Here is a 26,479-nt window from a genome sequence, read left to right on the forward strand (position 1 = left end):
TTGACACAATTTGGGCTTTGTCTTTATCTTTACTATATTCTAAAAGGTTGTTTTTATCTATGATACCGATGGCTACTTTCTAAAAAGATTATCCTTTATAACATTACTTTTTTTATTAAAAATTTTGATTTACTTTGAGACAAAGGGGACAATTGGGCTGTTTTTATGTTCCCTAGCTTAACAACTTTGGGGATTTTGATTTATAATGGATTTTGATGGGTTGTTTTATTAATTTGAGTGTCTAAACGTCTTAACCACTAATTGTAATCTACAGAAGTGGTAATTTTGTGTATTAACAGTGGGGATGTATATCAATTTATCGGCCATTGTCTTATCCCTTTAGATTCCTGAATTTTACTACTTTTTATGAATTTAATAAAATTATGTTTAAAGAGGAACTCATTAGTGAATTCTATTAGATGTTTGGAGAGTGGCAGGGATCTAAAAGGATAAGAAAATGTCCGATGAATAGATGTACATCCCCAACCATTATACACAAAACTACCCCTTCTGTATATTACAATATTAGTGGTTGAAACTTTTGAACACTCAACTTAATGAATTAACCAATTCACTAAAGTCTCCAAAGTTGTTATGTCAACGAATAAGAAAAAGTTAATATAAAACTTTGGGGACAGCCCGTTGTCCCCTTTCTCTCTGGGAGAGAGGTGTCATTATGAAAATTTAAACCAGGGCTCAGCACCCACTCCACTTTTAAGTCTAGTCCAGATGCAACTAAGATTCTTGAAAAATTGAAAAAAAACTTTAATAACCACGTTATTATATTTGTTAGCTCAAAAATTTTAGATACTTTCGTTGAATTATGATGTGCTTGTTCCAAACTAGCAGGTTCCAAACTTGTCAACCATTTTTTTTATTCTGAAGAAGGGATTATTTAGTTTATCATAATTGGGGATGCAAATTTATTTATCGTCTATTGTCTTTTTCCAAATAAGTTTTAAAATTATAAGTGTGCGGCTTGGATTTGTCACATTACTGGCTGCCGAGCCCTGATTTAAAATGAGTCTATCTCTCTGTGTCAAATTCAAGCTTTAGATTCATTCAGAATTATCATTTTTATAAATTAATATAGTTTGGGTAGCGAATCTACCTTACAATTACAAATGAACCTTTTAACTTAAATTTCAACATCCATAAACGTAATACAGTAAATTAATGGGGGGGAAACTAATATTACAGAACTAGTGGCTGCATTCCTAGCTAGCATCTAGAAGATTTGTATTCATAGAGGTAGAATAGTTAAGAAAAGTAGCCTAAATACTTATATCTAAAGAGATAAAATAGCCTAAAACCATACCAAAATCTATGTGAAGCTTTCCTAAAATGAAAAACTTATCGAAATATTAAGCTACTAACAAAAAACCTTAATTCTTTATATTATAGAATATCAAATAATATTTGCTAAAATTGCTTAGTGATATTGTTTAAAATACAGTGAATCCTAAAATATACCTCATTGCTAAAATTAGAATATTTATTTCTTAAACAATCAAAATATTTAAAATGGCGCTTTCACAAAAAGCTCCCTCTGGAGCAATGGCCCATATTTTTGAAAAAAAATTGAAAATAGATGGAGAGGGGGGGGGGGTTTCGTTTGGTAGTTCGTATGTTTATTTATCACTGTAGGTCAGGTTAGGTTAGGTTATATTGGGTTGGGTAGCCTCACAGAGATACGACCTCCCCGCAGGGGTTAGCATAGGAAAAAATAACTCTCACCTTATTTTCAATTTATTAAAAAATTAGGGGCAGGTGCAACCAGCCACTTGTAAGAAATCACATGTGAAATACGGTGTGAAAGATTACTATAACCCACAGATAGACATTCTGATCTGTTGATAATGACTATAGAGTAACTGAGCTATTTAGAAGTTTTGAAATTCAAAGGACAATTTTAACATACCCAGATTTATGATTTAAAAAAATAGTAAAGGTATTAGAACATATTAAATTCCGAAATTCTACAATAAAAACTTTTTTTTAATATAGGATTTGAATTAATCTTAAATGAGTTTTTGAATATAATTTAATCTTCATTTTAATATTTTGAATAAAAAAACTTAAAATGACGCATGAAAAAAAGTAATATTAAAATTTTATCCATTTAAAATGTATTTAAATTTTTTTTCAAATGGAGTGGATTTAAGTGCAAACGTAAATAATATTCAATGATAGTTGAAAGTTTTAAATAAATTTACGAAGATAAAGTTTTTGGGAGAAGAACTAAAGATTATATTTCATTCTTTTGTATTTTTGATAGTTATGGATGCGCAAAGATAATTCTATTATACCTGGTAGAAGCGTGGTAACTCTTCAAATTATTTTTCTGTTTGTATCTCATTGTAACTTTACTTATAATGCGTTTAAGTTTTTTTAAAAATAAACTTAATTCTGTCCAAATATTCAAACTTCAAACCTTTACAATCTTAATGTTTTTTTTTAAGGAAAGTAAACAAATGAAATAGATTTTTTTTTGATTTTTTAGGGGTTGAAAGAGTTTTCCTTATTGGTTATTATCTTTTGTTCTTAAAAGCTTATTTCTAGGTCATAACAGGTGTATTGTAACTAGCCCTGCGCGGCTCTGCTATCCTTTACTTCACAAAACCCAACCTGAAATAGTTTTTCACAAAAAGTTCTCTAATGATAGAGATACAATGTGAAGGAATCAGTCATTAATTTTTTTGAATACTTTCTTTATTTTAGGAACTTGTGAAGGAGTCAGGTGTTTATGATTCTCAGTTTGAAAACAACTATTCACAGTCGGCGGAAAAATTAATAGGTAACATGTCAAAGGCGTTGTTTAAGTCAAACCATTAATTACACATCCTAAAAGAACGTGTCCTCACTTTTGTGATTTTGTTTTAACCCATTCGTGACGAGCTCCCAAAGTTCAAAGTTTTTATTTACTGGGGTTCAACACAATAGATTTTTTTTCAGTAATTACTCAACAGAATTAAAAAAGTAAGGTGTCAAATTAAAGATCTAACTATTTTTGTTCATGATGGCAATTTTCTTCTTTTTTTTGTTGCGTTTTAGTACCTTAAAACCAACTTTAAAAAAATTAAATTACTTCAAAAATAGGAGGTATACAAAAAAAAAAGATTGAATATCTAAATACAATGGATCATTTTACATCTACTACTTACTAAAAGCACCGACTAGCTATTTATAAAAAAATCACAAATATTAGGACACGTTCTTTTCAACCTTTTATGAAAGTAGGGAGGTAGGGAACATTGGACTGTAACTTTGCTTTGATTTTGATTAGTTGGTTCCAAATTATAAGTATTCAAACTTATCAACAATTAATTATGGTCAGATTTTAAACTTCTGATAAGCAGCTTATAGGGATCTTGGACAAAGTAGCTTCAGACAAAGTAGCTTCGGACAAAGTAGCTTCGGACAAAGTAGCTTCGGACAAAGTAGCTTCAGGACAAAGTAGCTTCAGGACATTTACTTAAGAAAAGTAGCTTCCTAAGAAAAATATTCTCCAATATGGCCACAGCGCTCGGCCCCCTGGCTTGCCTAGCCGCGAGCGCTCGGCTCACTAGCCTATAACCTAACCTAACCTATGTTAGCCTCAGAACATTTATTTAAGAAAAATATCATCAATTGATAATACATAGTTGGTTTAGAATTTCGAGGGTTTTGCAAAAAGTGGTTGATAGGTTTTTACAATTTTTATTATTGTTTTTACAAGTTTTAATAATGTTTTTTACAATTTTTTGGTTAGGTTAGGTCATAGGCTAGGGGGCCGAGCGCCCGAGGCTAGGCAGGCCAGGGGGCCTAGCGCTGCGGCCATGACCTTTATTAACAGTGGAGGCTACTTTCCTTAGGAAGCTACTTTGTCCGGAAGCTACTTTGTCCTGAAGCTACTTTGTCCTGAAGCTACTTTGTCCAAAGCTACTTTGTCTGAAGCTACTTTTATACGAAGCTACTTTGTCCAAGATACGCTTATAGGGCCTAATACAAAATGACGTCATACAATACAAATGATCAATGATATACTTTTTACCATTAGTCAAATACAACTTACACTAGTCCATTTTTGATTATTTGTATTGTTTGACGTCATTTTTTATTTGGATCTATAAGCTACTTAAATTTTTTAATTGATTTTTTTTCTTTCGACTAATTTTACTAGATTGGTATTCTTTTTCAGATACTGTAAAAGAACTGAGCTATATGACGTGTGATTTAGCACAACCTGAAGACATGTCCATAGCACAAGGTATGTCGATTTTTCTCCAGGGATCTAAAGGGATAAGACAATGGACGATAAATTGATATACATCCCCAATGTTAATACACAAAATTACCCCATCTGTAGATTAAAATTAGTGGTTGGAACGTTTGGACACTCAACTGTATAAACCAATCAATACAAATTTATAAAAAGTCCCCAAAGTGTGATAAGCAAATGAATTATAAAACTTTGGGGACTAGTTTAATAATAATTTAATTTTCAATAGTACAACAAACATAAACAAAAAATCATAACACTTTAATTTTCATTTTTAATTATTCATTCTTTTTGTGATAAAAAGAAAAATGAATTATGTCTAAAAATTTTCTGTGAAAGTAGATTTTTTGCATCACTGCTAGAGTGCTTCTTAGTAATTAGTTTATCCTAAAAAATAATAAAACTTGTCAGTAAAATTATTCAGCAAATTTACTTAAACTGAAAGTGGTATTCTATGCTATTTTAGGTTAAGTAAGGGTATTTGGAGCTCCGTTTATAACCCTCAGGTTTAGCTAAAATTTGTGAAATAAAAAAAGGTGGGGAGTGGGCGTCTAAGCTTATTTTTGAGAGGGGGATAAAACAAGAGGTTTCAAAGGTTGGAAGAGGAAGGGGTGGATAAACTGAGGGGTTTTAAAGTTCAAATACTCCTTTATCATCCCTTCTACCCATGAAAAGTCTTAGGGGGGATTTTGTGGTCCATCCGATGGTTCAAGGGATAATAAAATAATTAGGAAAATCTATATAGAAAGGTTCAATTTCTTACTTATTAGCATAAAAAAGAATGAAAGTTTGTTAAATGTAAAATTATTTTTTTTGGTTAGTCTCATAGGCATACTGAATGGGGGTCTATACACCCCCTTGCAGTATTGAGAGGAATTGAAACACCTCTCTAGGTGACCACCTCCTACACCCTCCTTGATAAAATTCTGTAGATTAGAATTGGTTGACAATTTATAACAAAACTATTAGTTAATGAACCAACCAAACAAAATCCAATAAAAGTATGATTCCATTATCCCCTCTCTCGTTAATGGTATCATCATGGCAAAATTGGAATGGTAGATTACAAAAATCATATCGGCCTTGATGATATCACCAAGACAGGGGAAAATGGCATCATAGAGGGTTAAAACCGTAATCATAGATTATATTTCTGCTTATATAAAAATGGATTCAATACTAACAAAGTGAATTATAGACTTGCTATGCAGAGTAAAATCTAAATTGCTAAGAAAGCATAAATTTCGTCCCAGATCTTCAAATTGAATATGCTGTGTTCGTGTAAAAAAGCAAATCATGCAAAACCATTGATTTTAATCTACAGAAAAGATGACTTTGTTTATTGTAATTGTGATTGTCAAATGCCTTATCCCTTAGATTAAAAAGGCATGGAGTTCTTGGGGGAAGGAAGGGATAAATAAAAGAAAGATTTTAATCAATTTTTTGGTGTTTCGTAAAAACGCCAAATATTCCAAAAGAAAGTTTTTGTTTCCTTGTCTAATAAGATAAAACAAGAATATGTTGGTGTGCATTCAATTCTGCAAATCTATTACATTGTTTTAGCCACGGTGTAAGCCCCTAGCATCTCAAGGCCGGCATTCGTGAATCGTAGGGGGCGAGGTGGGTCATGAAACATCCATAAACTTCAAAATTAAAATGTAATGACCTAAACACATCCCTAGACTTTTACTTTTAAAAAGTCTTATATGAATATGAAACTTTACTACTTTGCGCCCTAACACCTTTGTTGAGGATTGGGGTGGGGGGGGGGGGAGGGGGTGGTACAACTCTCCTCTTACTTAAACACACTGCAAATTAGATGCATATTGAAAGTCTACTATTGATGAAAGCAATAACAGAACTAAAACTAACCATCCTCATATTTTTGCGGGATGGAGTGTCCCTTACCCAATTTAAATAGCTTAGGACCTTTGTATGGCCAGCAGCTTTATTCTCTAAATGACAAAACATCAGTCCTACGGTTTGCAAGATCTCAAGCTCAATTGCTTTATTAGATAGCCAGTACCACAAATTATTAATACAGCAAAAATTATCCCCAAGTCTTTACTTCCCTCTCATTATTAGCATACCTACTAATTTTTTGTTCATAAACCCTTGGTTTTTACATTTTACACAAAATTTTTAGTTTTACCCCCCCACCAATGAGTTTTTGTATCCTCCCCCCCCCCCAAAAAAAAAAGCCTGGACGTCCATGGCTGATGTGAACATATGCGGAGTTGAAAACACACCACACATATATATCTTGGTACAACTATGAAAGTTTTGCAAAGTTATCTAACTATTTTTACATATTTCTCAGGGAAGAAGGGAGGGCACATTGGATTGTAAATTAAACTGAAACCTGAATTTTCATAAACACGTCTTATTCACTTTGGGTACATTTATTGAGCATGTATTGATTAGTTTTAAATTAGTAGTGACCAAGCTTATCCACTAACAATTTTAATATAAAGAAGAAGCAATTTTGTTTATCATTAGTGGGGATAATTATGAATTTATTGTCCATTGTCTTATCCCTGCAAAGAGAAAGACTAAACTACATAATTTTTGTGTCACTTTTGAGGAAGACGATTCCCTTTTCTCCCATCTCTTTTGACGAGATTTTCTTCCCCCCTTTCCTTTTTCTTTTTCCTTTATATGACGTCATATAGGAATTGTCTTCCTCAAAAGTGACACAAAAGTTATGTAGTTTAGTCTTTCTCCCTGCCAATCCCTGCATATTTCTTTTGTGAATCTTTCTATCTGTCATTGTTATCTTTAGCCCTATCAAACTAAGAAGAATTGTGATGACGACCAGGGTAAATGGGGGAATTTTGTTGAATAAATAAAGATAATGCCCCACCTTCTAAAAAGTTTGGGTATAGTCCCTTTCGTAACATCACACCTTATGTGGCGATTCTTCGTGTTTTTCACAGTAGCTTTTCTCCTATTTCTAGCCCCTGCGGGGGGATCTAACCCTGCGGGGCCAATTACCTAATACTGTCGGGCAATCACCTAACCCAATATAACCTAACCTGACCTAAAATAACCTATAAAAAGCCATTTTAAAAATACGACGAATCGCCATGGGGCGATGTTACAAAGGGACTATTCCCAAAAGTTTACACCAAAGGTTTGGGTGTTTATAAAACAGAGAGAGGGGACAATGAGCTGTTCATCAAACAAGTCCCCAAAGTTTTTAAATAACGTTTCTTATTCATTGGCTTAACAACTTTGGGGACTTTAAACTAGTTATGATTGATTGGTTTATTAAATTGAGTGTCCAAACGTTTCAACCACTGACTGTATCTACAGAAGGGGTAATTTTATGTATCATCATTGGGGATGTACATCAATTTATCGGTCATTGTCTTATCCCTTTAGATCCTTGCATTATAATAACAGAAAAAAAGTTTAACATGTTGGTGTTGACCATTTAGTTACCTCGTGTACAGGAATGTGAAAAATACAGGGAAGGAGGGGACATTGCACTGTAATGTTCACTAGTACCCAAAGCATGTATCATATTCGTTGGCTCAAGTACTTGTGGTACTTTTATTAAGATTTCATTAATGGGTTCCAAACTTTTCAACCTTTAATTCTGACCCACAAAAGAAGTAATTTTGGTTTCTGATTAACAAATTATCGTCCATCGTCTTAACCCTTTACATCCCTGCAGAAATTTGTAATTAGGGTTGGGCCGGATATCCGGTGTGGCCGGATATCCGGCCGGATACCGGATATTGAAACTATCCGGCCGGATACCGGATATTGAAACTATCCGGCCGGATATAAGGCTCTATAATTTTTTATACTTTACACCAAAAATCTCTGCTTTTTAAAATTTTAAATGGCTATAATTTTCTTATTATTGAAGCTAGAAGAACATTTTTTCTGAACAAGTTTAACTTTATGTAAATATTTATAAGATTTCTGAAGAAATTTTTTTTTGCTACTTTAGTATCTGGTAATTTGGCCGGTTATCCGGCCGGATATCCGGTAATTTAGCCGGATAACCGGATATCCGGCCGGTTACCGGATATCCGGCGTTTGAAATCAGCCGGATATCCGGTATCCGGCCCAACCCTATTTGTAATGTCTGGATAATTCATGTTCAAGTATTATTCCTCCCCTTCCCAGGGATATTTAGAGATAAGACAATTGACGATAAATTTATATACATTCCTTATTATTGGTTGAAAAGTTTGGAATTTATCAATTTGAACTAACCATAAAAGTACTCAAAGTTTTAGTGATGCACTCTAATTAAAGAGTAGCTGCTTTGCGCTAATACATATTTATCTAGAATAGCCATCAAAGTAATGGTTATTTTAGGGAGGGAGGTGACATTGGGCAGTTTATTACAGTCCCCAAAGTCTTATAATAACGTTTTCTTATTCTTTGGCTTAACAACTTGAGGACTTTCAAATCATATTCCAAACGTTTCAACCACTAATTGTAATATACATAAGGGTCAATTTTGTGTTTCATCATTGGTGATTTACATGAATTTATCGGCCATTGTCTTATCCCTTTAGATCACTGGACAGTTTACTCAACAGCTATACTATATCGATCTATTTAGGATACACAACAAGAACAACAGAATTGCAAAGCAATAATGATTTACTCACCAGCTATATCTATTTAGGATACACAACAAGAACAACAGAATTGCAAAGCAATAATGAATTACTCACCAGCTATATCTATTTAGGATACACAACAAGAACAACAGAATTACAAAGCAATGATGATTTACTCACCAGTTTTACTCGGTCTCCCAGTGGGGCTACAGAAGGAAAGTTCATACAATTATAAAGTCATCCTTGTACCCTTTACTGAAGTGATCACGTGACTTTAAGTTTATTTAATACAGTGTGTTTTTTATGAGAACTTTTTTGAAAGCAATTTTACCCCACTTATAGTTATCAGAATTTAATGATTAATTGCTTATTTTCTTCGTATTTTATGCAATTAATAGAACACAAAAAAAATATTCCAGTTTCATTTTAAAAAATTCAAAACTTATGTGTCAACATCTAAAAATGGTTTTAGCGCATTTTTCTTATGCCTAAATCTTCTATCCTTTGCAAGAAAAAAATTAGATTTTCTGTAGTCGACTTTAGGGGGCCAGTACTCCCTCCCTGGTTGATATATGACCTTAAAACTTTGATATATTCTAGCACATGTCCCTAATAGTATCTGTATACATTTTTTGCTCTATATCTATAAGTTTGAAGTGTTTAGCAGCCATTCTTGCAAAAGGTTGAATATTTGAGCATAAGAAAAATGCGCTAAAACCATTTTTAGATGTTGACACCTAAGTTTTGAATTTTAGATTTTACTGTAGTTTTTAAATAAAAACTGAAATATTTTTTTGTTGTTCTATTAATTGCATTAAAAATTGAAGAAAATAAGCCATTAATCATTAAATTCTGATAACTATAATTGGGGTAAAATTGGTTTCAAAAAAGTTCCCATAAAAAAAACACACTGTAATAAAAGTTCCCCAAATCCTTATAACAAAAGTTTAGTGATTTTAATTAATCAGTAAAGTTCCTTACAACCTTATTCCAAGGACAGCTTATGAGCTGTCCAGCAGCAAAAGACAATACAACCGTCAGCAAACTTTTAGGTCAACGGAAAAAGTGGGCAGGTAGTTATCTGTATACTGGTGGACCTGACTTGTAAAAATTGATAGATGGCTGCAGCCAGTGACGTCCGAGCTTATTTTGAGGGGTGTAAAATGAGGGGTTTCATTTGCAACTTTTCCTCTCACCCCTCCTTTTTAGACGTATTTTATGACGTCACACATGACACTTTCCAGTGCTTCCTTGCTCTTTTTTTTACGTTTAATTGTATGAAAAATCCTGTCAGTTTGTGGAGCTGGGGATAGAAATAAAGTTCTACAGCACAAGAGTTGGAATGGATCCACGGCCACAGGAATCACAAACATATTTCTCGTGTTCATTCAAATCCGGTGGATAGGAACCGGTTCTCATCCATACGAAAAAACTATGTCTAGCATTGTATTATATCCAGCTTTCTACGAATATAAAAATGTACAATCATAACATTAAAACCAGTTTTTTTACTTGTATCATTACCAAACTTCCCTCAAAGAAGGTGTATCAACTTTTTTTTTATAGCTAGCCGGTTCTTTTAGTAAGTAGTAGATGTAAAATTTTTCATAGAATTCAGATATGCAATCGGTTTTTTGTAGACCTCTTATTTTTTAAGTAATTTAAGTTTAAAAAAAAAAAATTAAGTCGATTTTAAGGTACTAAAATGCAACAAAAAAAAAGAAAGAAAATGGCCATTATGAACAAAAATAGTAAGATCTTTAATTTGACACCTTACTTTTTCAATTCTGTCAGGTAATTATTGAAAAAATCGATTTTTTAAAACCCACGAGAATAAAAGTTTGAACTTAATTTTATTATTTCACAGGTAAAAAAATATGGGTTCATATATACCTTTAGAATCAGAAAAATATTACGAATTCATTGTAAGCAAAATTGAAAAAAAAAGTTTACAAAAAAGTAAATAAACTACAATAAAAGGAATTATATGAAAATATCATATTATATTGTACAGGCAACGTCTTAATTCTTGAATTGAGTATAAAAATGGGAAGGGGGTAAAGAGGGGGTAAAGAGGGGGCAAGAAAGGGAAGACGATAGTGTTGCCTGAACAAAAAATATAATTGGCTATTTGTTTATTTTTTTATTTTTTTACTTTTTTTCAATTTTGCTTACAATGGATTCGTAATATTTTTCTGATTCTAAAGGTATATATGAACCCATGTTTTTTATGTCTGTTTGAGAAAATATTTAGGTCTAAAGTTTTTATTAAACTGAGGTTAAAAAAATAGATTTTTTCAATAATTACTCAACAGAATTTTAAAAGTAAGGTGTCAAATTAAAGATCTTACTATTTTTGTTCTTACTGGCCATTTTCTTCTTTTATTTTGTTGCGTTTTAGTACCTTAAAACCGACTTAATTATTTTTAAAAAAAACTTAAATTACTTAAAAAATAAGAGGTCTACAAAAAAACCGATTGCATATCTGAATTCTATGAAAAATTTTACATCTACTACTTACTAAAAGAACCGGTTAGCTATAAAAAAAAAGTTGATACACCTTTTTTATAAAAAAAAATTATTGGTACAATCTTTAGTCTTTCATGAGAATACTTTTAATAATTATGCATAATCTTAATTGGAATTTTTGTAGCTTCGCTTTGTGAATTTTCACATATTTGTAAATGAAACTTTTTGGGTTGTTTTTTTTAGTATAGAAGCTGCTCTATAATTTACTTTATGTGTACTTCCTTCAGGCAGATCATCAGTCGAATTGTCCAATGTTTTTGATAAAATTCAGGTTTGACAGAACAAAGTTTAGGGTTCCCTGTGGGCGGCAGTAATGATTTCAGAAAGTCTTCCTTAGATATAAGGTTAGAGCGATAGATATTATGATAGATAGATCATAGATGAATAATAGATAGATTAGATAGACAATGAGATAGAAACGTTAAACCTTACAGATCGGGAGGGGGGGTAATATTGCCTCCCCCTCTATTTTTTCAATGTCATTTTTTTTGTAGGTAAGATAGAGAGTTGTGACTTCATGACTTTTTAAGTTTAGTAATTATACGTCGGCAAGAGTTGATTTTATTAGGATATCTGGTCTGTGTCGGTCGTGGTTTCCGGTCAAAGTCGGTTGGGTAGCACCAAAATTTAAAAAAAATTCTAAATAAATCTTAATTTCTACATTATGACTTTGTAGATAAGGTAGAAACCTAAATTTTTTTTGGTGAATACTGAGATACCAATGACCTTATGAGAAAAGTGGTGTTATGACCGTTTGACCGCACTCTGACCGACTTTATGACCGATTTTTGTCCGGCTTTTACTACAGACATGTATCATGAATATCGTGGCTTCTATTACAGCTAGAGACCTAAAATTTTTTTTTGGTAAATCCTTGAGCAATAATAAACAGATAAAAATATTAATTGGCGCCGCCAACCGCCGTTTTACAGCCGTAACCGCCGAAAATGGCGGTTTCCATTATTTGCCGTTTTTGGCGATTATCAGAAAAAGTTAATTTTTTGTTATGAAAAATAAAAGTTCGTCCTTAAATTTGGTCATCCTAGCTGCAAAATTGGCCGCTCTACAGCTGTTTTAAAATTTAGCGGCTGGCCGCCAAAAAGCGGCTAAGGAGCGGCCTGACCGCTATGACTAGAAAAAGTAATTTTCTCTAAAAATACACATGAACCACCAGAAAAAAATTTTACGTCTTTATCTGTAACAGAAGCCGAGATAGAGGGGGGGGGGTCAAAATGACCCCCCCCCCCCGATCTATTAAGGTGGGAATAGGGGCCCGATCTGTAAGGGTTAAAATAACTTTTAACAAAAAAAAAATTGATTTTCGAAATTTTTGATATCCGGTGGATTAGAACTGGTTTTTAGCCATACTGAAAAATTATTTATAGCATTGTATTATATCCAGTTTTTTTTACGATTATAAAAATGTACAATCATAAGATTAAAACCAGATTTTTTTAGCATATGCCTTTGGCATCTCCACGGCCAAAGGAACCACAAACATATTTCTCGTGTTCATTCGAATCCGGTGGATAGGAACCGGTTCTCATCCAAACGAAAAAACTATGTCTAGCATCGTATTATATCCAGTTTTTTATGATTATAAAAATGTACAATCATAAGATTAAAACCAGATTTTTTTAGCACTTGCCTTTGGCATCTCGGGGCTAAAGAAACTGGTTTTGATCTTAAAATTGTACATTTTATATTTGCGGATAACTGTTTAAATTACAATGCGAGAAATAACCAATAGCATATTTCTAATACACATTGTCCTAATAAACTTCAATAACCCTTGAATAAAAATCATGCACAGAAAATGGTACAGTTTGAACAATATATGCAAAACATTTTCTATTTATATTATTACATTATATATTTTTAGTAATTGATTTGAGAGGTCTCCAAAAAGTGTTTTTTATGCTAATTTTATTTTCTTATTTGCATATTTGGATTTGTTTATATTTCCGTAATAAGTCTAATAATTGGCTTAGAAGCTCTCCAAAACGTGTATATTTGTATCAAAATTATTCCAATTTCACCAAATTATTTTTATAAAAAGTAACAGGATGTATGTTTGACTTTGTATGCGTCTGTATTCATCAAACAGGTTAAATGTTAAAGAAAAATAAGCTCAATATAGGAAGGAAGAGGACATTGGGCTATTTATTTCACTGGTCCCCAAAGTCTTATGATTACGTTTTCTTTTTCGTTGGCTTAACAACCTTGGGGACTTTCATTGATTTTGATTGGTTTGTTCATTTAGTTGAACGTTTCAATCACTAATTGTAATCTACAGAAGGGGTAATCTTGTATATCATCATTTGGGTTCTTTATCAATTTATCGGCTATTGTATTATCACCGATAATGTTAAAATATATTGGTAGAAACTCTTATACCATACGGGGCTTCTCAAAAAAGCTTCTAAATGACCTAATTTAACCAAAATGAAAAATAGATTTTTTTTTACAAAAAGTTAGTTTGTTAAATATATATATATTATAGAAAACTATTTCCACTATGGATACGAACCGTACCAGTTTGATATCCGCTGCATTACAACTGGTAATCAGTTATAGTGAAAATCCTGTATAGCATTGAATTACAGACAATTTTGCACAAATATTAAAATAAAAATCATAAAATTAATACCAGTTTTGTTAGCACGGGCTTTCGGCCCTTCGGGGTTAACAAAACTAATATTATTCGTTTATAATTTTAATGTCCGCGTAAAGCTGTCTATAATACAATGCGACAAATAACTATTATAGATAGATAGATCGAAATATGGAACTAATGTTCAATTAAGATAATCGAATTCTGATCATTGTTTGCTCAGCAAATTTAAATTTCACTTTTTTTACATTTTAAAATTTAGACATTTTTAAAATTTTATTAATAATAATTTTTTGAATTATAATGAATGTAGAATTTGAAGTTCAGCCAGAAATGTTTTGCTGTATCTGACTATATGTTTGTATCTAACGATCTCACTAACCGCAGGACCAATATGATTTTCTTATACAATTCAGGGAAAGTATTTTCTTTTTCAAGCAAGGACATCCAAGCTTTTATTTTAAGGGATAGCTTACCCCTCCTTCCACATATTTTTTATCATTAGGTAAAATATAAATTATGGGGAGGTAGGGGATGATTAATCCTCCTAAAACTTTTTTTGGAAAGATAAAAAACAACATCTAGGAAGACTAAAAAGAAGTAATCTACCATTTGATAATTTGTGTGTCTTTCTTATTTATTTTTGATGACGCCTGATTATAACCTAAGAAACCTAAGTACACTGTAAAAACTATGTTGTATTGTATAATGAGGTATATACTTTTAGGAATTAAATCAATAAATGTATAGTATAGATATATAACCAGACAACTAACTGGATCCTTCTGTTAAGGACCGTTTTCTCTGCTAGCAAATTGCTTTTGTAGCGACTTGGCTGTGTTAATTTTACCGACGCTATTCGTTTATTTTCTACTGGGTTATTGAGAAGGGAACATACAGTTCTTTAATCACTTCCCCCTCTTAGCAGGAAAACAAGACATTTATTTGATGATGTTTTGACCAGTTGAATAACCTGATTCTGAATCGTTTTTAGCAGACAAGTTTAATTATTGGCCAAAATTGAATTTAAATGAAATAAAATATAGCAGTCTGGATTTAATCAGGTTAAAATCTCTCTAAGATAATTCTCCTATTGCTTCAATATCGTTTTTTTTTATAAAAAATGTAGTACAGTAAATAAAAACCATTAGTTGAGAAACATTGTTACGCAAGAATTCCATCTACAAATATCTTGAAGAATCTTTTGATTTTAAGTTAGTAGAACTTACAAACATAAAAAATATCAAGTCTTATCTGCTAATTTAAAAGACTTTAAAAGTTAGATACTGCATAACTAAAACATTGCAGGGTACATTCAAAGTATCTTTCAAGTTACTGCTAAAGCTGTCCCTAGCCAAAATTTTTATTTTGTTTATGATTCCCTTGTTAATAAGAATAGAGGTACTTTAGAGACTTATTGTCTACATCAGCCAATAGGAGAATATTGACCGTATATTCAAGACATCTCATTGGTCGAAACATTTTACAGATCTTGGTATGTAAGGGCATATTTTTTTCATTTTGTTCGCATTATTAGTCAGCAATAAATTGTCGCATATCTTAGGATAAAGCTTTTCTTGTGTAAATTAATTCTTGTAAAAAATTCTTCCCTCATATAATCTGAAGCATATGACATAATAAATTAGTTACAAAATTATTTGAATAAAGTTAAGTTTTAATAAATTTATCGTCGAAAAAAATTGCCTCAGTAATATATAACAAATGTAAACATGGTTTTTTGTCTGCAAAAAATCCCTTTTTCAGTTTGACAAAAAATTTGGGTCAGATGGATTTTCTAATTTATTATATCTATTTTACAATGAAATGCATTGCAACAAACAAACATGAATTTATATAAATAAAAGATTATTTTTACAGTGCAAGTACAAATAGAGAACATAGTTTATATACTTGCTAACTGATGCATTAATGAAGATATGAGTAGGTTGGTAAATATGGATGTGTGTGGTGTGTGTGCATGTGTGTGTGTGTAAGTGTGAGTTGTATGGTGTTACAAAGTATTCTATTGGATTTTTTAATTAGCCATTTTGGTTATATTAGATCTTTAAGTTATATAAAAGATATTCATTAAAATTAAAGTTCATTACTTATTATTTACTGTTTTCTGTGCTGATCTAGAAATCATTTTATTTCAAAATATAAAAGTTTATATATATCTAGATATCTTTAATTAAGACAGGAATTAAGGGGACAATTGGCTGTTTATTACACCAGTCCTCAAAGTTTTATAATAACCGTGTTCTTATTCATGTGTTTGATATTTTCAAGGAATTTTGATTGTATGTTTTATTAAGTTGGGTGTCCAAACCTTTCAACCACTACATGTAATCAACAGAAGGGGTAATTTTGTGTATTATCATTGGGGATAATTTTATCAGCCATTTTCTTATCTCTTTAGAATATTGACTTTAAGTTGTAAAAGTATTTAAATCCACAGCATTCATGATAGCATGCCCACTTGCTGTTAGGTGTCAGGCTTGAGTCTGGTCCAAATAGAATTTTTTAAAATTTTAGACAAAGATTATCTAAGGCTTGGTTGTCTGTTAGATATTACTTTACCCTGATTGAGTGGGCAAAATTCTCCCTCCCCCAATTTTGTTTTCTAGAAATGTTTTCTAGGTAGGTAATTTTTTGTAAAATAAAATTCTTTAAAATGTAACTAAATTTCCTAAAAAGAAACTGATCAAACCCAGTTTATTACCTAAAAGCTAGAAGCGAAGCTGCTAGTCCTTTATAAAAAGAACAGACATAATGCAAGGGAGGTTACATTTTGTAAGACAATTACTTATGCAATTCCGTAAAGTTTTGTGTTAGGTTGTTGTCAAATACTTTAATTAAGTCAAAGTGTACTTAATTATAACCAAATGTTTATATATCAAATGGTCCATAATTACGAACAGTTTGATTTAACAAGAGCATTTGACTACAAGCCAACACTCATGTTTGCGAAAAATAACCTCTATTTCACCGTTGAAAATCACATTTAAATCTTAATTTTCTAGTGAATACTCTGAAAATGAAGATTTATATTTTCACTGAATACATATGGTATGCTGATGAGCTGAACAAACACTCACAAATATACAGATGTGTAGTAATAACAGGGAGGGAGGGGTGTTTAATATACTAGTCCCCAAAGTTTTTGATAATGTTTTGTTATTTGTTGGCTTTGGGAACTTTGAAAACTTTTATTTGATTTTGATTGGCTGGTTCATTAGATAAATGTCCAAACGTTTAAACCAATATTTGTAATCTACAAAAGAGGGAATTTGTGCATCATCATTGGGGATGTATATCAATTTATCGGCCATTGTCTTATCCCTTTAGATCCCTGGTAGTAATATATAGAAATATTCATCTGGAATACCATGATTGATTTGACGGCAATGTGTCAAAGATAATCAGATAGATAGATATTCTCCAGGGATGTAAAGGGATAAGACAATGGCCGATAAATTGATGTAAATCCCCAATGATGAAACTCATAATTACCCCTTCTGTAGATTGAAATAACAGGTTGAAACATTTGAACACAAAACTGAATAAACCCAACCAATCAAAATTCAGTAAAAGTGCCCAAAGTTGTTATATAGAATATAAGAAAACATTATCATAAAACTTTGGTGTAAAACCAGTGTAATAAACAGCCCAATGTCCCTTTCCTCCTGGAGATATTCACTGCTTATTAATAAGATATGATACAAGGAAAATATATAGAATAATCTTAACCCTTAACAGTCGGGGGGGGGGGGGGCCGGGGGGGGGGCGTTGAACGCCCCTCCCTCCCGGTTTTTTCTATCTCATTTTCTGTGTGTGAAAGATAAAGAGCCCAAACTGCTTGACTTTTTAAGTGTGGGTATTAAGTGCAGTCAATATTCTCTAAAATGACTATAACATTTGGAAAAATAGTGCAGCTATTACCTTTTATGATACAAATAAGGATTTTAATTGCCAATTATCTGAAAAGTTTATATCCTTGAAATTTTTTTGAAATTTTATAACTCTGCAATCTTCATGCGGTTTTTAATATCTTTGTTATGATTCAATCCACGCTTTAATCGTTTTCCAGGTCCCATAACTGTGCTGCTAGACCTTTATTTTTTTTAAATCGGTTCAGAAATAAGGATTTTAGAAGCTATAATATTACAGAAGGGGTAATTTTGTGTATCATTATTGGAGATGTACATCAATTTACTTTGCCTTTGTCTTACCCATTTAGATCCCTGCTAAATAAGTTACCAATTATAAATTATAGTGGCTAGACCTAAAGATGACCTTGTATAGTACAGCAAATGAAAGGAAGAACGTATTAACATAACTAAACAATAATCTAATAATCAGATAATTTTGAGTGAAAACTAATTTGGTTTAGTTTTTCATATTGATAGTACAAAGAAACAGAAATCTAAGGCTAGTATTTTTTTTTGGATAAAGTCAAAATAAAGGTAAAAAATGAAGTAATTTAAACCTATTAAATAAATAAAATAAAGTTTAAGCGGCAAACTTTTTAATCCGAAGTTAGGAGCCGGAAATAGGAGAAAAGCTATTGTAAAAATACGATGAAATCCGCTATTTCGTTTTCTTTCTATGATCCAAAAATAATTTTTGGTAATGTTTTCAAACAAAGTCATAAATCTCAGATATATCTGTACACCAAATAGCTTTAAACCTGTGCCGAACCATCTATGTAATTAAAAATATAAAAATACAAGCAGCTACCAAAAGGTATACGACAATGGTTCATAAATTGATGTACATCCCAAATAATAATAAACAAAATTACCCCTTCTGTAGATTAAAAATAGTTGTTGAAAAAATTGGACACTCAACTTAATGAACCAACCAAATAAAATTCATTAAAAGTCTTCAAAGTTGTTGATTTAAAGAAAAAGAAAACGTTATTATAAAACTTTGGGGACTAGCTACCCTTGTTCTTTAAGTTATAATTACAAATCAGAAAATTAATAATAATCAATAAAACCTAATGATTAGAACCTAATTATGTGTCTCAACACAATTCTTATGAAAAAGTCTGGACAAATTTGAGCGTAAATGCATAATTATGCAGGGAGGGAGGTGACATTGGGCTATTTGTTATACTTGTCCCCAAAGTTTACAATAATGTTTTCTTATTCTTTGGTGTAACTACTTTGGAGACTATTAGTAAAATTTGATTTGTTGGATAATTAAGTTAAGTGTTCAACCACTTATTTTGATCTACAAAAAGCAAAATTTTGTATCATCATTTGGGATGTACATCAATTCATTGGCCATTGTCTTATCCCTTTAGATCCCTAGGACCTCTATAAATTTGAGCGTAAATATATAATCATGCCAATAAAAAAATAAATTGATTACTATTTTTTAATACTAATTGATATGTTTTATAATTTCAGACGTCATTGCCTGCTTTTAGAAGGATGTATTTTTATTACAGCGTATTTTATCTATAATAAAATGATAATGAAATAACCCAATGATTGGCGTCTACTCTAATAAGAATAAATTAACCGTGAGATAAAATCAGAAAGAAAGGAAAACATAAATAATGGCTTTAATTTTGATAGATCTATAAGAATAACTAAGTATTGTTATTCAAATTTCTTTTTCAATTTAAAAAAAAATCAATAAAATTACATTAAACATAACGGTTAAAAACAAGGGATCTAAAGTGGCAAGACAATGGTCGATTAATTGATGTATATCCCCAATGATGATACACACAATGAATTCTTCTTAGAATTATTGGTTGAAGGACACAAAACTTAATAAACCAACCAATCAAAATTTAACAAATAAAAGTCTTCAAAAGTTGTTAAGCCAATGAATAAAAAAAAACGTTACTATAAAACCCCTGGGACCCCTGGCACAATAAACAGCCCAATGTTCCCTCTTCCCCTTGTCAAAAACGACATTTTTCATAAACTTTTAGCTCATAAAATTAACTTTTAAAAATGATAGGAAAATGCCTTGGTCCTATGATAGCTGGAACAATGGGCTGTTTATTAGACTAGTCCCCAACGTTTAATAATAACGTTTTCTTATACGTTGGCTTAACAACTTTGGGAACTTTTAGTGAATTTTGATTGATTGATTCATTAAGTTGAGTGTTCAAACGTTTCAACCACTAATTTAAACTATGGAAGGGGTAATTTTGTGTATCATCATTGGGGATATAGATCAATTTTTTTAGCTATTATCTTATCCCTTAAAATTCCTGAAGATAAAACACAAAGAACAGAATATAGGAGAAAAGAAAATTGATTTTTGATGAATTTGGCATACTACTACAATCATAAATTAATCTATCTGTTTCAATAATTGTTTATCTATCTATTTATTTTATATATATTAAACATTTAGTAACAGTGTAACTAGCGGCTACGCCCCTAGAGGCCTCAAGTGGCACATGAGGTATGAAGGGGTGGAGTCACGTCCCCCCCCCATTTAAATATTAGTTTTAAAAAGAAAAAAAATTAGGGTTGGTCTATAGATAATTTCTCTTGTGAGTGTGGTGGTATAGTTATCAACTTTCCCAGGAACTATGAGAAGCTTTACTCTAAAGGAGAAACATATCGGTTAAGCGGTTAGCGAGATCCTAGCTACAGAGAAAAATGCTTACTACTTTATACAATAGAATAGGGCTCGACGGCCAAACTTGAATTAAACATAGGGCCTTTAGATAAATACAGGTTTGAACATCTTCTAGATGATATAGGTATGTAAGTTATAATAATAATAATAATGTTTATTTGGTGCTGCCAGGTACCCCCTAGCTTAGGAGATAGCACATACAATACTCTAAATTGCTGCTATCTATTGACAATTTAGAGTTTACATTATGATGTTTAGTCTCATACAAAAATAAAATAATATATACTAAGTTTAATTATTAACTAAATATAAATTGGCGGAATAAAAAGAAAATTTTCAGGATATGCACCAGGAGCTAGAGGAGTACTATCTTGACCAAAATGGGGATAGTGAATTTGATTCCTGAAGCCCCTTTTTAAGGTGGACGAAAAGAAAAAAAAGAATAAAAAGGATTGGCATCTATTTATTAGTTATTTATGTATATTTCTAGTGACAATTTTATAATTAGTGGAAATATATGTAGATTCATTTGTTAGATAGATAGATACTGGAGTAACTTGGCTAATTGTGAACATCTACCCATCTATCAGTTCTATTCATTCATCTACCTATCTATTTATACAGCAATTCTATCTTTAAATACATTATCTGTCTACTTTTTTATTTATTTCTATTTCATATCTTATATATCTCTTTCCATCTAAATGTCAATACAATCTATCTATATTGTGTAAAAAATCAACTATAATTCTTATTCCTAATACATATCTACATATTTTTCATTATTTACCTATCTAGTTGTACATTTATATATCTATCTACTACTTATCTATCTGTCATAGACCTAGACGTTCAAGGGGGGGGGGGTAAAGGAGTGATTACTCCCCTAAAACTTTGAAACCCCTCATTTTACCCCCCTCAAAATTAAAAAATACATTAGATAACCCCTTCCAAACCTTTGAAACCCCCTTTAAAAAAGATTAGACGTCCTTGCTATCTGCCTATCTATTTAGTTATCTATTCTATCTATTCATAATATAAATTATCTATTATAGAGATGTGGAGAGCCTACAGTTAAGAAACCCTTCAAGTTTAATTTCATCTCCAGAACAAAATAATATCACCCACAGGTGCCGAGATGCAGTAACATAAAATGATTAGTATTAGATTAGATTTATTATTCTTGGGTTCTTGGTTGTACATACATAAAAAGAACAACAATAATTAATTAATTAAATAGATAATATATAAATCTTTAAGCAGTCAAATTTTATTGATAAGGTTTATTTATATGAAAATTTTCTTCTCAAATTGCAGTTTACTAATAGGTAGGAAGTATGCAGTAATGTGTATTCACACATTGTTTGCATACAGGCTTTATAGAAAAATAGAAAACAATAGTAACAAACGATAGATAAAAAATATATTGGAGAGGAAAGAATGATAAGAAGATTAATTGGTGACCATGGCTTATAATATCAGTAGCCAGGAATCTAAAGGGATAAGACAATGGCTGATAAATTGATTTACATCCCAAGTAATGATACATAAAATTACCACTTTTGTCGGTTATAATAAGTGGTTGAAACGTTTGGACACTAAGATCAATAAACCAACCAACGAGGATTCACTAAAGTCCCTAAAGACGAATAAAAGAACCTTATTATAAAACTTAAACTAGCTCATTGTCTCATCTATCTCGCTGAGTAGTAGCCCTGATTTTTTAAAGATTCAGATGTACACGGAGATTGGTTGTGCTCAATCATTACATCCTAAAAATCTTACAATGTAGAGGCATCACAGAGAAGGTTGCGTGATATTTTTGAAAAATTGCAAATTAATTTGACATGCAAGTTCAAAGTCTGGGAGGATAAAACAAACTCGAAATTTGAACTTCAAAAGTTCAACTCGAAAATTTATAGCTTTATTATGTAAACAATTCTAAAATGAGTTAGAATTTTAAAATCATCAAAAATAGAATTATTCATTATTTTTGAAATAGTATAGAAATGATATAATTCTAACTCTTTTATAATATATATTTTTTTCCTTTTTATAACAGAAAAACAAAACCTTGTAAAATAGTATTTAATAAACTTCCATGTACTTGAGTGGCTAATTTTTTCATTTTATTTAATATGTTATTTATTTAATATTTTATTTTAGACTTTTTAGCAATAAAACTTTTTAAAAGTTAAAACTATCCAAATACAATTTATGGGGTAGATCCCATGTACCGAGTAGTGGATGACATCCCCCCCCCCCCCTCCTTGATACCAATATTTTAAAAAATGTACTTTTAGTCCTTGTAACTGGCGCTAATCCCTCAAGGGTTTGTAAATTTTTAGTTTGCGGTCCACTTGAGTTTTAAGTGAAATTTATAAAGTAGCTTTGGGTATCATACATAATATATCTATCTATAATACAAAGTAGAACAATGTCTGTCTGTTTGTTTGTGTGTCTGTCTGTGTGTCTGTCTGTTTGTTTGTTTGTAGCGAAGGATCTCGCTTACCACTGAACCGATTGGGTTCTCCTTTACAGGGTAGCTTCTCATATGTCCCAGGAAGGTTTTTAACTATTTTCTTGGGGGTGGGACACCCCCAACCCCCCAAAATTAAAAATACCCCTCCCCAAAAAAAAAATAATTTTCTTTTTAAAACTAAAATTAAAATAGTGGGGACGACTACCCCCCCCATAAAAAAAATTCCCCCCCCCCAAGAAATTTTTTTTTTTTAGATTTATTTTTTAAAATCTAAATTACGAAAAATTGGTTTGATCAAACCTCTTGGGGCAAAGCCCCTAGAGGCTAGGGGCGAATCCGCTAGTAATACAAAGTAGAATAGAACGATGTCTGTCTGTTTGTGTGTGTGTTTGTTTGTCTGTTTGTTTGTAGCGAAGGATCTCGCTAACCGCTGAACCGATCGGGTTTTCCTTTACAGGGTAGCTTCTCATATGTCCCCGTAAGGTTTATAACTCTTTTCTCGGGGGGTGGGACACCACCAACCCCCCCAAAAATGAAAAATACCTCCCCCCCAAAAATTTTTTTTTTCTTTTTTAAACTAAAATTAAAATAGTGGGGTCGACTACCCCCCCCCCCCAAAAAAAAAAAAAATCCCCCCCCCCAATTTTTCTTTTCTTTTTTATTTTAAATCTAAAATACGAAAAATTGGTTTGATCAAACCTCTTGGGGCAAAGCCCCTAGAGGCTATGGGCAAAGCCGCTAGTATTTTATAAATAGATAACTAGTTAAGAATACACTCAAATGCCTCACTGAAGAACGTACTGTGCTGTCTATAACATATAAATATGAAAAAATAACTTGTTTTTATTTTTAAATTCTGTAGATATATCTAACAAAAAAATAATATTTTTGTACAAAGCTGATCATAAAAACTATTTAGTATTCATAATGAAACAAAGGCCAAATCCCATTTGTAGAAAATTTCTTCGCTTATAACATTTTACCTTGTGGTGTTAGGAATCACTATTACAAAAATCAGATGAAAAGGATGATTATAACATGCAGAAATTTGTTGTATAAAAATTAAAAATAACATGTTTCAAATCGGCGAACAGACTTTCTGGTATTGATTATAGAGTTCCTAAATCGTACCTAATTATTATTAAATTTATCATGTTTGAAATCGATAGTACGATTATAACCTGCTTAAATTAACGAAATGGACTAACCGTTCCACGTGTCCGTGACGGGCGGACGGCCTAATTAAAGAAAATCTTCGCTTTTAATAATGTAGGAATTCTAAACTGTTACTGCAACTACAATATTATACAGATCGAGTTTAAAAAGGCTAACATTGGATCCTGCAGGTGCAGTTTTATGCATTTTCAAAAGATTATCATTTTTATTTTATAAAACAACCTGCTTAATGTAGGGAATAAATAGCTTAAAACCATTCCAATAATCATAGATTTTATAATTATATTTTTTAACAATTTCTTTTTAAAAAGAAGAATTAAAAAAACAATAAAATCTTAAAACATTGATACCCTAATCGTCTTGGGAATCGCAATAATTTTCTGCATAGTTAGTTGCATGGTAGGGTATAGAGGGATACATATTTGGCCGGATATCCGGCTGGTTTCCAATACCGGATATCCTTTGTGGTTTGTGACTGTTTGTAAACAGGGATTTTTGTTGTATAATATAAAAAAAATTATATTGCCAGATATCCGGCCGGGTATCCGACCTAACCCTATCGTAAAGCAATTAAAAGCTGGCAGTGCATAAAACTACTGATGCTATAAAGGTGTGGAGTATATAGATTGTGACTCGGGGAACGGCTGGACTCATCATAAGGTTATCATCAATATTATTATGTTTATAAGCGCTGGGAAGTGTCATGTGTGACTTCATAAAATTACGTGTAAATCCATCTCTTTTTTTATGATTTCCTTTCCCACTTCTCCTCTCATTCCTGCTTTTTAGACTTATTTCTGTGACGTCACACATGACACTTTCCAGCGCTTCTCTGTTTAATTGTGTTCTATAAAGATTAAATCCCAAAATTACATATGTATGTATGTCCCAATAACCAATTTAATACCATATTATTCATGTTTTATTAATAATATTGATATTAAAGAATTAATCATACAAAATGAAAAAGTCATCTTAATTTTTTTGTAATACTTCTTTCACATAGAGCATTTTTGATACAATATATATATACCTAACATTGCGGCCACAATTTTAGAGATAATAAAAACACCGTTTCTAAATTTAATATATTTTTTTTTACAGAGAACAAGATCATTTAATTGTTTTAATAGATTCATTGGTTAGCCAGATCTTTTAGAAAACTTACAGCATTATATAATATCGGCGTTATCCTCTTAGAAATTTTTTTTTCTTTTTTTTCAATTTTGTACCCCCCCCCCCCCCTTCTCCCGACTACCGACGAACAACTATTTTAGGTTAGGTTAGGTTAGGTTAGGTTTTAGGCTAGTGGCCGAGCGCTGCGGCTAGGCAGGCAAGGGGGCCGAGCGCTACGGCTAGGCAGGCAAGGGGGCAGAGCGCTGCGGCTAGGCAGGCTAGGGAGCCGAGCGCTGCGGCCAGAGTTCATAGTTGGCTGTCGGGGGGGGGGGGGGGGGGGGTACTCAAATTTTCAATATTGAAAAAAAAATTTCTAAGAGGATAATACCATAATATCTTATAATTTAAAGTAGTAAAGATTTTTTTCTGTCTGTAGCATTGGATCTAGCTAACCGCTGAACCGATAAGGTTCTCCTTTACAGTGAAGCTTTTTATAAGTCCTTGGAAGTGTTCTAACTATTCTAGGAGAAGGGTTATCTCTACGCTTTCAATTGATGCCCCCCCCCAAAAAAAAAAAAATCTTTTCTGCTTCCCACCTTACGGGCCCCTAGAGGCTTCTTGGAGGCATAGCCGTTAGTTACTTTGTATAATAGGATTACATAACTTGAAAAGGCAATTTGCAATTGAAAGTAAATAATTTAGACTTTAAGAATTGTAAACTAAATGTTGATGATGTTATTAGGTTACAAATGGACAACTCAGCCTACATATTGTAAGCCAAGTCTAGAAGTGCTGCAAAATCTTGACAATTTTCTATTCAAGGAAAGGATACTTTAATGTTGTTTTCTTAGAAGGAAAGCTACTCTATGATCAACGTGTATGTCCGTCAGTCAATCTATCAGTACGTAAGAGAAAATGTGATTTTTTTTGCTAAGGTACCCTCCACCAAATAGAGCTACTAGTTTAAAACTTACTTGGTCTTTCGGTCTGTCGATCAAACTATGAAAAATTTACAGATTTTTTGTCTTTCTTTCTTTTTTTTCTTCTCTTTTTATCACCACCAAACATTTACTGTAAAACTTACTTTGTCCATTTAAGAT

The 26,479-nt window shown here is 31.8% G+C and overlaps 1 protein-coding gene across 3 annotated transcripts in view; it reads left to right on the plus strand.

Moving 5' to 3' along the window:
• LOC145335104 (P2X purinoceptor 4-like) overlaps positions 1 to 26,210 on the plus strand; it is a 129,775-nt gene extending 103,565 nt beyond the window's left edge. For all 3 annotated transcript variants that reach the window (XM_080180822.1, XM_080180824.1, XM_080180823.1), the window contains 9 exons: positions 2,722 to 2,797; positions 4,181 to 4,249; positions 8,979 to 9,060; positions 10,140 to 10,204; positions 11,645 to 11,720; positions 21,661 to 21,735; positions 24,399 to 24,433; positions 24,874 to 24,923; positions 26,122 to 26,210. In XM_080180822.1, the coding sequence (XP_080036948.1) occupies positions 2,722 to 2,797; positions 4,181 to 4,249; positions 8,979 to 9,060; positions 10,140 to 10,204; positions 11,645 to 11,720; positions 21,661 to 21,735; positions 24,399 to 24,433; positions 24,874 to 24,923; positions 26,122 to 26,166 (573 nt within the window). In that variant the 3' untranslated portion in view covers positions 26,167 to 26,210. The remainder of the gene's footprint in view (positions 1 to 2,721; positions 2,798 to 4,180; positions 4,250 to 8,978; positions 9,061 to 10,139; positions 10,205 to 11,644; positions 11,721 to 21,660; positions 21,736 to 24,398; positions 24,434 to 24,873; positions 24,924 to 26,121) is intronic.
• Positions 26,211 to 26,479: the final 269 nt, after the last annotated feature.

Source organism: Acartia tonsa, chromosome 13 (genome assembly GCF_053477335.1).
Source record: "Acartia tonsa isolate MP-2025a chromosome 13, ASM5347733v1, whole genome shotgun sequence".
Lineage (NCBI taxonomy): Eukaryota > Metazoa > Arthropoda > Copepoda > Calanoida > Acartiidae > Acartia > Acartia tonsa.